Raw genomic sequence first — 14436 nt, 5'->3', positions numbered from 1 at the left:
GTTCCAGTCCTTCATCATGCAAACCAGACCTACTTGAGACATCTCATCACGCATCAATGTCCATGTGACGTCATTTCCATGCTATGCAGGATCCAGTTTTTCACATCTCCAGCTATCCATATTACTTGGATTCATTCGACTACTCTTCTCATCTTGTGTGTGATTTGCACAACGTTTTGTGTGATATAACCTTCGATCTTCTGTCAAACTCGAGAATTTGGAACAAAACCCTTTATTTACTTCATGAAGGTAGCATGCTCTTGTTCCATCAGCCATGACTGGAGAGAGATCCTAAGTAATTCACAATTGTATTTTTCGGTTGAATTGAACTGAACCTGCAACCTTCTGGAGAATATCACTTTTACAATGGATTTTTCTAAGTACACTAACCACGAATTTTGGGAGCCTTAAACCTATCTTCATTTCTTATTATTATATATATACATATATATATATATATATATATATATATATATATATATATATATATTTATAAAAGTGAACGTGTCTGTCTGTGTGTGTACATTTCCTTACGCAATAACTCTGTCAATTTTTAGTCTACAGACTCGAAATTTGATATACAGGGTTCTGAGATTTGGGAAAATCTTTTTAATCAGTTTTCGGCGAGAAATTTGGCTGTTAAGGGGTCAAAGTTCAACGATTTGACCTTTGAGAACTCTACCAAATTCCTCCGACAATTTGGGTCTAAACACATGTAAATTTAGATATAGGTTCTTTGGACATGGATCTAACTTAATAACTTGATTTGAACCCAAAACAATAAATGTTAAGGGGTCATAATAGGGGTCAAATTTTAAAAAATTTACCGTTTTTTTTTTGTTGTTTTTTTTTTTTCTCAGCATACACCTCCAAACATCCGGGCAAGAACTTAATAATTTGATGTGAGCGCAAAACAATAAATGTTAAGAGGTCATAATAGGGATCAAAGTTTTAAAAAATTCACCGCTTTCTTTTTTTTTTTTTTTTTTGCTCAACATATACCTCCAAACACCTGGGCACCGCCGGGCTTAAATGCTAGTATATATATATATATATATATATATATATATATATATATATATATATATGTATATATATATATATATATATATATATATATATATATGTATATATATATATATATATATATATATATATATATATATATATATATATATATAGTTAGTAAGTTATAAAATGTATATGGCGATTAAGCTACACTGAATATTCCGCGTTTCATCCACTCTAGGATTCTTCAGGCTTATGCGCGAATTCTGTGGTTGTTTATCGTTTTTATATGCGCATCTTCTATTGAGATTTTAGTTAGCCAATCAGCTTTCTAGCATCCACCACGCCCTTCCTATCAGCCAATGAGCATGCATTTATCGGACAAAGGCTTATTTGACCTCTGGTTGACCTGTTCCTTTGTGTGTGCTTTATTTAGCCTGGATATTTAGTTTCTTGACCTGTTTTAAATCTAGGTTAGTGTTTTTTTTTAATTTTTTTTTATTAATGTTAGTTTATATATAAATATATATATGTGTACACACATATATGCACATATATATATACATATATATATACATATATATATATACATACATATATTTGTGATCGTTTATATATATTCATGTTTATTTAATTTATTTATTTGTTTATTTTCTATTGTTTTTGTTAGTTTTAAAACTATTTTGTATTGCCGAGTCCTGCCTTGCCAATTTCCTCCAAATGGAGAAACGCGATGGACCACAGTCTGTTAGAGTTAAAAAATGGAAGGTGCCATAATGCGTGATATCCATTTCAATTCTTTGCCGATTCTTGTTAACTTCCAGCTTTCCCTTTTCCCACCTGACTGGCGCTGGGTCAATGGACTGACATTCCTCACAATTGTGTATGACCGTTTTAACGGTTGCTTTTGTCGTGGTTGGGCAACTTCTCCTGACAAAGTAGGTAGTGCGTCGCACCCCCGGATGTCCACTACCTTTGTGAATAGCCATGATTTGACTCTCATCCATCTCGTCTGTGTGAACCGCGCCTATCACCGGGTCAAGCCCGTTTTTCTTTTTCATTGCCTCAAACCACGTCTGTGGTACTCGTGTCAATCGGTCAGCAATGTTTCGTGCTGATGGAACCAGCATCACGTCCACTGTCAGCCCGTACTCTTTCACGAGCTCCTTTAAAGTGCTTAGTCGCCTCCTAATAAGCATCTCGCTTGCAGCTTTGGTGCGCACTCGTGCTTTCCAGTTAGCGTGTCTGAGACCCAATGGTGTACGCAGTCAGAATCTGTCTTTATGTGTAGCACTTTGCTCTGCCACTGTAGAGCCAAATTGATACCTTTCAATACGGCATCCAGCTCGGCTAAGTTGATATGTTGAGAGTCACCTTCAGGTCGCAGCCAACATGCATCCTCCAACACAGTTTTGCGCATCTCCAAGGCTGCACCAATTGCTAGGGAGCTAGCATCGACCCATACATTCAGCTCTTTGCCATCCACACACCAATTTCCCCGGACCGGATTGTTCCGCTGCACAGATTCCAAGGTTTCGAACATCATACGATGCAGTACGGCGTCCCTTGCTTCATCATCCAAGCCCTTCGTTACCAAACTTACTCTCCTTCTAAGTATTCCACAAGCCACATGAAGCCAACCGCACACCGGAAAGTGCCCGACAAGTCGACCACACAGGAAAAACATTGTTCGTTGCGTAACAATGCTGGGAGCCTTTGGAATTGCATTTCCTTGCTTCCACTGTAGTTCACTGTGTTCCATCCAGACCGCCAATCCCAGCACCCGTACACTGTCCTTCAACCGCTCCGGGTTCTTGCACTCCAACCCGAACTGCGCAAGGTGTTCTCTTACATGGGTCGCGGGCACCATGTCCTTGTTGACAAAAATATCATCGATGTAAGCAGATGCTGCGCGGCTTACAACTTCTTCCTGAGACAATACTTCGCTGACAATTGCTCTCATGATCAGGAGAGCCACATTCAAACCGAACCCTTCCTATCAGCCAATGAGCATGCATTTATCGGACAAAGGCTTATTTGACCTCTGGTTGACCTGTTCCTTTGTGTGTGCTCTATTTAGCCTGAATATTTAGTTTCTTGATCTGTTTTACCTCAACAATTTGTCCTTTAAAAACTCTAGCAAACTCCTCTGCCAATTTTAGGTCTAAAACGCATAAATCTATACTTTCGTATATTAATTTTATGTGAGTAAATTAAATCGAGATTTGACATAAGGGATATTGAGATTTGGGAAAATCTTTTTAATCAGTTTTCGGCGAGAAATTTAGCTGTTAAGGAGTCAAAGTTAAACAATTTGACCTTTAAAAACTCTACCAAACTCCTCCGCCAATTTTAGATCTAAACACTTGAAATTTTAGATGTAGGTTACTTGGACATGGATCAAACCTTTTAATTTGATTTGAGCCCAAAACAATAAATTTTAAGGGATAAAAATTGGGGTCAAATTAAAAAAAAAATTTGACCTCTGCGGTCTCTACCAAATTACTCAGCCAATTTTTGCTCTAAATATTTGAAATTTTACATAAAGTTTATTTAAACATAGAGCAAGTTTTTTAATCGGTTTTTGGACAAAAATTTGGTTACCAAGAGGTCAAAGTTCAAAAGATTTTTCCTTTGCGATCTCTAGCAAACTATTCAGCCAATTTTGGGTCTAAACATTTGAAATTTTACATAAAGGGTATTCAGACATGCAGTAACCTGTTTAATCAGCTTTTGGTCGAAAATTTGGCTGCCAGGAGATCAAAGTTGAAAGAATTGACCTTTGCAGACTCTACCAAACTCCTCCACCAATTTTGGATCTAAACACTTGAAATTTTAGATGTAGGTTACCTGGATATGAGTCAAACATTTTAATATATATATATACATATGCACATAAAGTTATGAACAGTACATAGGGACCGAGCAAAGCCGGGCTGAACTGCTAGTGTGTGTATATATATATATATATATATATATATATATATATATATATATATATAAGCTTATATGTCTGTCTGTCTGTCTGTCTGTCTCCATATTTTCAAACTTTATCTCCTCTGAAACTGAAAGTCACAGAGCGGCGCTAAAGGCCTCAAATGATTGGATTTTTTACGGGCCGTTCTTTTATGGTCTTTAACCGTTTAAATTGTTTTTAAGGAGTCAAAATTGAAAAAATCGTTAAATATTTTGTACATTCATCTTTGTTTCCTTTTAATTTTTAATCGGTACATATGTGTGTCACGTTGGTATAGTGGTAAAGTCACCAGGTTTGAATCCTACGCTTTCGATTCTAGCTGATGGCACCCATATATATGTATTTTTTTTTTAAATCATGACTTTATAATAATATATACGAAATCTGGATAAATTAAAAGATCATAATTAAGCGTATTTTACGCCTGGGCAAAGCTGGGCGCCCCTACCCTGCTGGTATGCATATATATATATATGTACATATATGTATGTCAGGTCACGTCATATGCTACTGGTACCATGTAACCCAGTACTACTTGCCTCATGGTCGGGTCACCGGCGACTAAACTGGTTCCCCCACCAAACTTGTTTGGTGAGGAGGGTGGCTAGTCTCCCTGAAGGATTAAAAACAAGACCTTTGAAAGGGCGAATGAACCCTTTTTTGGGGTCAACGGCCAACTAGCACCGTGTGTGTTTGTGTGTGTGTATGTGTGTGTTGGGGTGGAGAGGGCTCCCATAAGCCGTGGTGAAGGTAACCTTTCTAGGAGAAGTAAATCTATGATTTAAAAAACCATAAAGCGGGAGACCAGTACCCACATTAAACTGGTCTGCAGTTTAACTTGTTGCTGGCTACCTTGCTCTTGCTTGTTGCTGGATCTCAACATTTTGAACCGAGAGAGAGACTTAGCTGTCGTACAAAGCTAAGACTCTGTAACATCATCTGTGTATAAATACTCCCTCAGGCATTTATCTATTAAAATGGTCCTGTGGCGATGGAAGTCATTTTTGGGCTCATGGACTTTAAGTGTGTGAGGGAGTTGCACTCGTCTGACAAGACGTTGCAATCATCATCATCATATATATATATATATATATATATATATATATATATATATATATATAATTGCTTTACTTATTACTGTATATATTATCTATTATTTATAATTAATGGTTCCCATATCGTATTAAATTCTATACTAGGTTTACTTAGTAATTGGTTGTCTCCCAGCATATGTGCTCCTTCTTTAAGTCAACTTACTCTCCATAGTTCTCCTCTGTCTATAATTTTACTTTACGAAACGTTGTGCAAATCACACTGAAGATGAGAACAGTAGTCTGATGAATCCAAATGATACAAATAACCAATCCTCATCTAAAAAATTCAGAAACGTCCAGCTATCCAGTTTCTCTCATCTCTGTCTATCCAGTCTCTGCTGCTGTGCTGGTACAACATTTTCCTGTTTGCCAACCTTCCTCCTTCCAGAATCTTCATCGATCAATTTCCTCCAGTTTCTACTACATTTTTGTCTCTTATATTTATGGTGGAATAAATGCATTTCTTTTATAACTGTTCATCTGAGTTCGTCCTCTCTTTCTTGTCATTTATTATATTTTGCCTGTGTCTACTTTTTTAGTTGTATGGTCGATCGGCACTCCAACCACCATTAGCCCTGCAGCAAAATCATGATAACGAAATAAATAGTACACTACACTCCTCCCCCAAAAAGAAAATTATACAGTAGGTAATATTACGATATCAACCTCTATTTAAAAAATACAATAATCGATCAAATCAGGGTTTGGTTTTTTTTTTCATTCTTTTAAAAAAATGTTTTTCTTGTGGTTCCTTAACCTTTTGACTAAATCTGCAAATAATTTAAAGTGTAGTATCTGTTCTCAGTTGCCCACCGAAATCAGATATTTTACTAATCACTGAAAAATCGTATGAAAAAAAAAAAAATCATACAAGTAAGTAGAAAAGTAAATTTTATTGCGTTTGGTAACAGGTCTTTGCTTTCTATTTGTTTATTTCTCCATTACTATTTTTCTTGTTACCTTTACTGCTCAATTGCCAAGAAAGGACATGAAAATGATATGAAGGGGGAGTAGTGTGAGACATGTGCAGAACAGGAGACTTTGTTGGTTTAGTCACGTTATAAACATCGATGAGAGCATCTGGGTTAATAGATGTAGAACAGTTAAGGTAGCAGGGTCAGTTGGGAGATGAAGACCAACAAAAATATGGGAGGAAGTAATAGAGATGAATTTGAGAGAAAGAGGGGTAAATAAAGACCCGGTCAGAGATCGGTTAGTTTGGGAATCATTTCGATAGAAATTGATTCCCAAACTAACACATGCCAGTGGGCGTAAACTAAATATAATGATGAAAGAATGGATGAGAGTGTTTGGAGTAGTAGATGTAGAACAGTTGATGCTGCAGGGTCAGTTGGCAAAGGAAGGTCATGAAAAAAATGGAAGGGCAAAAATAGACTTGAAATAAAGATGGATAAAGAAAGATCTAGCTAAAGATTGGTTAATTTGGAAATCTTATATATAAAAGGCTATATGTCTGTCTGTCTGTCTCCATATTTTCAAACTCTATCTTCTCCGAAACACAAAGTCGCAGAGCGGCGCTAGGGACCTCAAATGATTGGATTTTTTACGGACCATTCTTTTAGGAGTCTTTAGCTGGTTAAAATAGTTCTTAAGGGGTCAAAAATGGGTCAAAATTGAACATTCACCTTAGTTTATTTTTAAGTTCATATGCGTGTCACGTTGGTACAGTGGTAACGTCATCAGCTTTGAATGCTGCAGTTTTGCTTTCGGTTTCGGTTCCAGCTGATGGTACCCAAATACTTTTATTTTAACTTTTGAAATCACGACTCTATAACAATATATACGAAATATGGACAAATTAAAATATCATATTTAAGCGTATTTTACGACCGGGCAAAGCCGGACGACCCACCCCTGCTAATCAATTTCTAAAAGCCGTCCATCACGTTCCAGTATGTAAAACAGACGTTAAACTAAATATAGTAATGTGATGATGATTTCTGAATTATTCTAATAGTTTTGCAGGTGAGAGAGGAAGAGAGATAATCTTACGATGCCAGTGCAGTTAAAGTATAACAAGATTTGTACTTACATTTTGCGGCTAGGAATAAAAATACAAGAATTCTGAAAATCATGTTTGGCAGGGTTTTAACACTGCGTAACGTCTACGGCATTTGGATAACACTTTAAATGTTGAGTTCGAAACAGAACAACAGTAAAGAAGAAAATGTCTTTATCATGTGTTTCACCTTTGATCGCTGATAATTGAATGATACCTGGTACCAGATAAGGTGATCACACAATCCAAGGTCCTCCCGGGCAGGATGGAAGGTTGAGGTAAGGTTAAGTGGAAAAGTATTGAAATGAGACCGAAATTAGGCTGGTTGAAAGCTGAGAATCGATGAAAATAGGAACCGCTAAGAATCGCACTAACAGACAAAAAAATGCTTAAATTTCCAAAGGGTTTTTCCTTCGGCATCAAAGCCGCCAGAGTCTGTTGAGGTTGCTTGTTGTCTATTGGTTAAGGTATGGTCCTGTGCAGTCCTAGGCGGTCCACCCTCCTAGGCTTTACCTTCTCAGCTCCTGAGAAAGGGTTAGTTTATTTGTAATCGGCTGAGATGCCCCTACTGGGGAATGCTGATGGAGCTGCCCAGGAATGTTTTTCAAGCCAAAGTGCTCTTCCTCTAGGGCGCTGGGTTTTCAAATTCCATTTTCTCGACCTTGTGTCACATCTTCCTGCAATAGGCGGGAGATAAACATCCCCCACTGCTATTGAATCATTCTACTTCCACAAAAAAAAAATAAATAAATGAAATTCCCACATTTCCGAGCCAGTCTAACCTTTTAGGGCAGTTAACCAAATATTTTTTCCAGACCTACCCCTATTCTCCTTCCTTCCAAACTCACAAGATGCATACAGTACCAGCTGGCAACACCTGCGATGCTGTTGACTCCTAACTGCATTGGTCCTGCCTTTCTATTGGAATAGTCCTCAGCATTGGAAAACCAATAGCATGGGCAACTACTGGATTTCCATAGTCTTTCTGCCCTGGTTTGCGCCCTGGAGAGGTCACACCAGCCATACCATCCCTATAGATAGCAACACAGGAAGTAGCAATTACCGGTTGTCGAACTTAATTAGCATAGAGCTTGACGCAAGAAGCTACTTCCATCGTTGGGAGAGGTTTTCTAACCTTATTGGACAGATACTGCTCGCCTCAAACTGGGCAGTCCGCAGCCATTAGGGTGTTGTTTCACCACGGTCAGCCTTCCTCATTGGGTGTGTGAAGATAGTGTTTTTTTACCCCATGAAAAGCCTACTGCCCTAGTTTTGCACCAGATAGGAAAATCAAGAAAAACCAACACACCTCTGTACGGCTAGGAATCTGGAACATCTAGACCATGTTGAATGGATTCAATGTTGAAATCCAAAACACTGTTGGTGCCTGAAAAACTGTAATCATAAACAATGACATTGCCACTCTGCAGGAGATAAGGTTTGCTGATAGTGGTAGCCTCAAAGAAAAGCCCTACACCATCTTTTGGTAGGGGAATTGGTGTTGGTTTTGCAGTGAAAAACACCCTTCTCAAATCCATCATCCCTCCAACTAACAACATAGAAAGGCTAACTAAATGACAGTTTTACACCAACCATGGTAGTCTATGTATTATCTGTGCATACATCCCAACTCTTGCAGCTATGCCAGATGCAAAAGACAACTTCTACAACCAAATGGATTCACTGGTCAGAAGCATACCAAATGACGAACACCTAATCACTCTGGGTGACTTCAATGCCTGTGTAGGATCCTGCCATGTTAACTGGTCTTTCTCCTGCAGCCATTTTGGTGTAGGGAAGATAAATGAAAATGGCTAGCGCATACTAAAGTTCTGCTCATACAATGGACTCTGCATAACTAACACCTTCTTCAAAACGAAGCCACAACATAGAGTCTCATAGCAACATCCAAAGTCTAAGCAGTGGCATCAGCAAGACCTCATTATCACTAGACGTGCCTTCCTGAACTCTATCAGTCTTACAAGATCTTACTACGGTGCAGATTGCGACATGGACCACACTTTGGTATGTTGTAAGATCAAACTATGACCAAAAAAGATACACCGAGCAAGATCAAAAAAGATACACCAAGCAAGACCAAAAAAGATACACCAAGCAAGATCAAAAAAGATACACCAAGCAAGATCAAAATAAAAGCAAAATTAAACAACACTGAAATGAGAAAGGGGTAAAAAGGTTACAGTTTAGAACACTGTTGAACGATGCCCTTGCTGACCCTCCTCAAGAGAAAGACATCAACAAGAGATGATGTCTTTCTCTTGAGGAGGGTCAGCAAGGGCATCGTTCAACAGTGTTCTAAACTGTAACCTTTTTACCCCTTTCTCATTTCAGTGTTGTTTAATTTTGCTTTTGCGAGATGAACCTGGATTTGCGATACCATCTATACTAATGCTGTTAAGACATTTAGAAAAAGCACTCACGCCATCAACGATTGGTTTGAAGACACGACTGACAAACTCCTCCCAGACAGTGAGCCTAAACGATTAGCGTTCCTAGCATATAAGCAACCCCCATCTGCCAATTACCTATATTACCTCTGTGTAGCAAGATCAAATGTTCACAAACTTGCCAGATTATGTGCAAATGACTACTGGCTCAGTGAGCAAATCCAATCAGCCTCAGACACTGGAAACATCAAAGACATGTAGCAAGGCATAAAGAAAACTCTTGGCTCAACCAAAACCAAAACTGCCCCTTTAAAATCGCTGAATGGAGAGACGATCACAGATACTGGGAAGCAAATGGAACACTGAGTTGAACTACGCTGATCTGTATGGCGGTCAGATCATAGTCCCATTACATATCATCCAGGAGACCAAACTCCATCCAACTATGAACGAGCTTGATGCTGAACCCACACTAACGGAGCTCAACAAATCAATCAATACATTGAATCCAGGCAAGGCTGCAGGTAGTGATGACATAATGCCAGAATTGATTTGATTGAAAAATGGGTGATTTCACAGATTCCGATGATTTTTATATCTGGGAGTATAAAACCTTCATTTATCATCATTCAATCCCGAGCAACGTCAGATCTCCCTGCTAGTCATTTATATATTCATCATCAAGATTTACTTGAAGACTTTCTCAAAATGATTAATTTGAAGAAATAAATTAAAAATACAATACTTGAAAATATTTGGTGCGTTTCTGATGTGAAGTGAATGTGTTTGTTCTTTTGTAATGTGTTTAGACATAGAAGGAGTATGTTTTTAATATATAATGCACATTCCTGAATATTATATAGTCATATATGAAAGAACATATTTTCAAATGTTTCCTAAACTCATTATTCCTGAGCAACACCGATATCCATGCAAAAATGTTGATAAAAATTAAAAATACGGTGAAGCATAGTGTTTAACATAAGGTCATCAATTCATTGGCACATAGTCCGGCTTGTGTCTATTATTGTGATTTTAATCAGCCACAGTGAGATCAAACAATACATGAACGATAAAACAAAATTGAAACAGTTTCTATGTTTTTTATATAGATGACTCAGCATGGACTGATCAGGTGTCGTTCATACTAATAGCAGATATGTCCTTGACAATCAGTCTAACAAAGTCTAAGTCATTATTAAGTGATGACTTTTCTTATGTCAGACTGAGGTACAGTTCTATTCAATGCTAGGAAGGCCAACTTTCTGGTATTTACGTTCCCTCTTTGAGAAGGCTTTGTGGTTCACATGTACGAACGGTACCCACCCCCTATATTTTTATTTTTTTGTCTTTTTATCAATTTTTTTAGCAGATTATTATTGAATGAACACGAGTCTATCAGGTTATCAAAAAAATGTACAAAAAAAAAATTAATATTTAAATATTTGTAGGGGATTCTAAGTTTCTAATGCAATGTTCTAGTGAATCGATCACCCATTTTAGAATCACTCGACACTTTATGGCCAAATCTCGCGAATTTAGCCTTATTTAAGTAGTTTAGCATGTTTGGTTCTTTTTTAATTTAGCTTGAACTTTGTCCTTTTCTGATTATTTTATATTAATATTTCTGGCTATCTTCAAGTTTCGTCACTTGAAATTGAATGCATGTGTGTGAAAATAAACATGGCAACCAATGAAAACAATACAGATACTCAATGCATTGCCTCCGTTCAGTCTCGAAAGACAAAGGATACCCTCTGTAGGGGCAGCTGTGCATATAATTGTGAGGCAAGGGTTGCACAATCTCCTAAATCGGCACTGTTTAAGTTCAGTGGCAAGGAGAATCCAGGACGGCTGGAAACAATGCCGAGATAAGCGGCAAGCACATACAGCACCTGGAAGTCCCAAATGGTCACCCATTCAGTACTGACCAGGTTCAATCTTGCTTAACTTTGGTGATCCAGCTGGAACTAGTGTGTGAACGTGATTATGCCATCTATTATATAAATCTCACCTTTCTGTTTAAATGTCTGTTTGTATGTATGGATGGATGTATGTCTGCCTAAAACTTTTGACAGAGGTGAGCGATTGTTATCATTTTGAAGCTCGACCCTTCGGACGACAAATATCGAAAAAGTGGCCAAAAACATTAATTCCTTCACCCTCAACTGGGCAGTTTTCCTCAGGGAGGGTTGATTTTTTCGCTAACATTTTTTGCAAATCATTCAACCCATATATTCACGACATCACTTAAAAGGCGTTATTTCGACTGCCCATGACGTCACAACAACGCTAGGCACATCGGTAAGACAGTTTTTTTTTTCACCTCTTTTTTCTCTGGCGTGTTACAGATTCGAGGCTGCTTACTACTCCTATTTTTTTTTTTTTTTTGGCTCAACCAACACCCTTACACACACCTCCATTTTTTTTTCGCTTTCGCGTCACGGGTTCGAGCCTGCTTGCCTACTACAACTTTTTTTATTTTTACTTTTTGCTCAGCACACACCTCTAAATACCCGGGCAACGCCGGGCACCCAGGCTAGTAGAATATAGAATACATATAAAAACTATCAGCAACAATTTTAAATGTGATATTCCTTTAAAACAGACCTGAATATCCCTAAAAATTAATTTTTTAAAAGTAAATCTTTAGTTGATACTCTAATTCACATTAAATTTGAAGATTGCTTAAAAAAATCAATTTGAGAAAAAAAAAAGAAAAACAAATTCGTCAAGGAAAAACCTGGTTCAGAGTGCACAGGGCTTAACAGAGTTGAGAGGGAAAAGATAACAAAGTATCAAGGACTTATGTATGATATGAAACGAAATTGGAAATTAAAAGACGTTTCAATTATACCAGTCATCATAGGAGCAACTGGGCTTATGAAAAAGAACTTTAAAAAGTACATAGCAAGCATACCCGGTGAACCAAGTGCAAGTGAAATACAAACGATTGCACTGAAAGGGACGGCTAGAATCCTGAAAAGATCTCTTGGTTGGACTCACTAAAATAGGGGTAAATGTCAGACATCTGGTTGGATGTCCCATCCCCTAGAAGAAAAAGTTTAAGAAAAATGAAAAAAAAGTTTTAAAATCTCACCTTCCAACCTTGTACTATATCTTGCCGTAGTGGGAACCAAGTAGATACCAAAAGATATTGTTAACTTTCTGTATTCATTAGCTTTTATGAAATTGACACTATATTCAAGATGTTAGCTTCCATACCGGGTAACCATTCCCTTCATAACTAATTTTATTTGTTCTTATAACTATGACACCTCAAAGTATTTTTATGTGCTCTTTTTATGTGGGTTATACTAAATAAATCTTTAAAGGTTAAAAAAATTAATGTAAAATTTTTCTTTATTAAAAAAATTCAGCCTTTTTGCTATGAAAAGGACTAATTTTTTTAGATCAGATAACATTACAATTAATCAATCGGGAAGGAATGTGGAATGATTTTTTTTTTTTACAGAAACAAAAAAATAAATATCTCCCTTAACCCTACCACTAATCCTAACTCAAATGAAAACTTTCTGAACGAACCAAGAAAGGAAGATAACTTATCCAAGTGTATAGATAAAGAAGTCATCTGCTCCTGATAACAGGAAGTACCCATAGAGTTATCTCCCGTAACACAGGAAGTAACTAGGGAGTGATCTTCCCTGATATATATATATATATATATATATATATATATATATATATATATATATTGGGGAAAACATTTGCTTTTTATGTTGATATTAGCAACCAGCTGGAGAATACATTTTCCCCTCTTTACATTGCGCTATGAACAGAATACAACATTTTAAAGTGTGGAAATTTGTAAATACTGCTGTGGATATTGAACGTACTCACCACCACCAAAGAAAGAAAGTGTGTATTTATTGAACTGAGAAAGCATGTATTTATTGAAGTAACTTATTGAGCTTCAGAAAGAAAACATTGTACTAAGAAAAGAGATGCTTCGCAGTCATCCCTACATGTTATGAAAAAAAAAAAAACAGAACAGCTCTCAATAGGACTGATATCATTGACATAGAATAGGTTTTGTTTTACAATTGTTGGGGGGGGGGGGATATGCAGTCTGTTCTGCCAGCAACTTTATCATGATGATGTGATGAAGATGGGATCAAGGTGGTGTTAAGCAGCATCTTGAGAGACAGAAGAGATGTGTAGGTAGCCTATTCTCATAAGCGACTTCTCTGTTTGCTTATGAGAGAGGATGAAAGTGATTAACAACAAGGACTGATGTCTCCTCTAGATAGACTGATAGATGTATCAAGTTCGAATCCAATCGATTCCATAGCATTACTTTCACTTAAGGATGTTAGCAACCTTCATGTGGTCCCTCTTGCAAGACTGACAACAGCAGAATGAAGATGGTCAACAAACTTGTACCATGCTGATTTATACAAATTTACTTTTTTATTAGTGTTGGGACGATTAATCAGAATCAGAAAAATTGAAACATTTTGGCATATTGAAATTGTCTTTTCCGATGCCTAAAATGATTCTTTTAATTATTTTTTATTGCTTTCAATTAAAATTCAATTTTCTATCGATATTAATGATAAAATGGTAAATATTTACTCATTTTAAATTACTAGTAAAGCTAAAGTCTATAGATTACTACCCCCTCACGTGTATTCTTACGTGTGCAAAAATATATGCACATATTACATGGACCTAACAGTACCCCCCCCCACCCACCCTAAAAAAAACCCAGCAACTCTTTAGGTAAATATATGAAGATTTTAAATGAATTGGAATCGAAAATGGTATCAGAATCTGTGAATTTATGTGATAAAACCATGTATGCTCCACTCAACAGCAATCGCCAACCCCAACATTGTGTGCCGTGGTCTTCTCCTTTATCTTCTGTTCTGGCCATGTTGTCGTCTCTCACATTGGTGACTGCCAAGG

General features: G+C 37.1%; 1 protein-coding gene across 1 annotated transcript in view; it reads right to left on the bottom strand.

The window, feature by feature from the left end:
• LOC145292935 (uncharacterized) overlaps positions 1-7292 on the bottom strand; it is a 45722-nt gene extending 38430 nt beyond the window's left edge. The window contains exon 1 of the mRNA XM_080139105.1: positions 7133-7292. Within this exon, the coding sequence (XP_079995231.1) occupies positions 7133-7175 (43 nt within the window). The 5' untranslated portion in view covers positions 7176-7292. The remainder of the gene's footprint in view (positions 1-7132) is intronic.
• Positions 7293-14436: the final 7144 nt, after the last annotated feature.

Source organism: Euprymna scolopes, chromosome 14 (assembly GCF_053919585.1).
Source record: "Euprymna scolopes isolate OS-2025 chromosome 14, ASM5391958v1, whole genome shotgun sequence".
NCBI lineage: Eukaryota > Metazoa > Mollusca > Cephalopoda > Sepiida > Sepiolidae > Euprymna > Euprymna scolopes.
The sequence above is the reverse complement of the archived record's forward strand: the minus strand, read 5'-3'. Positions and strand labels throughout refer to the sequence as shown.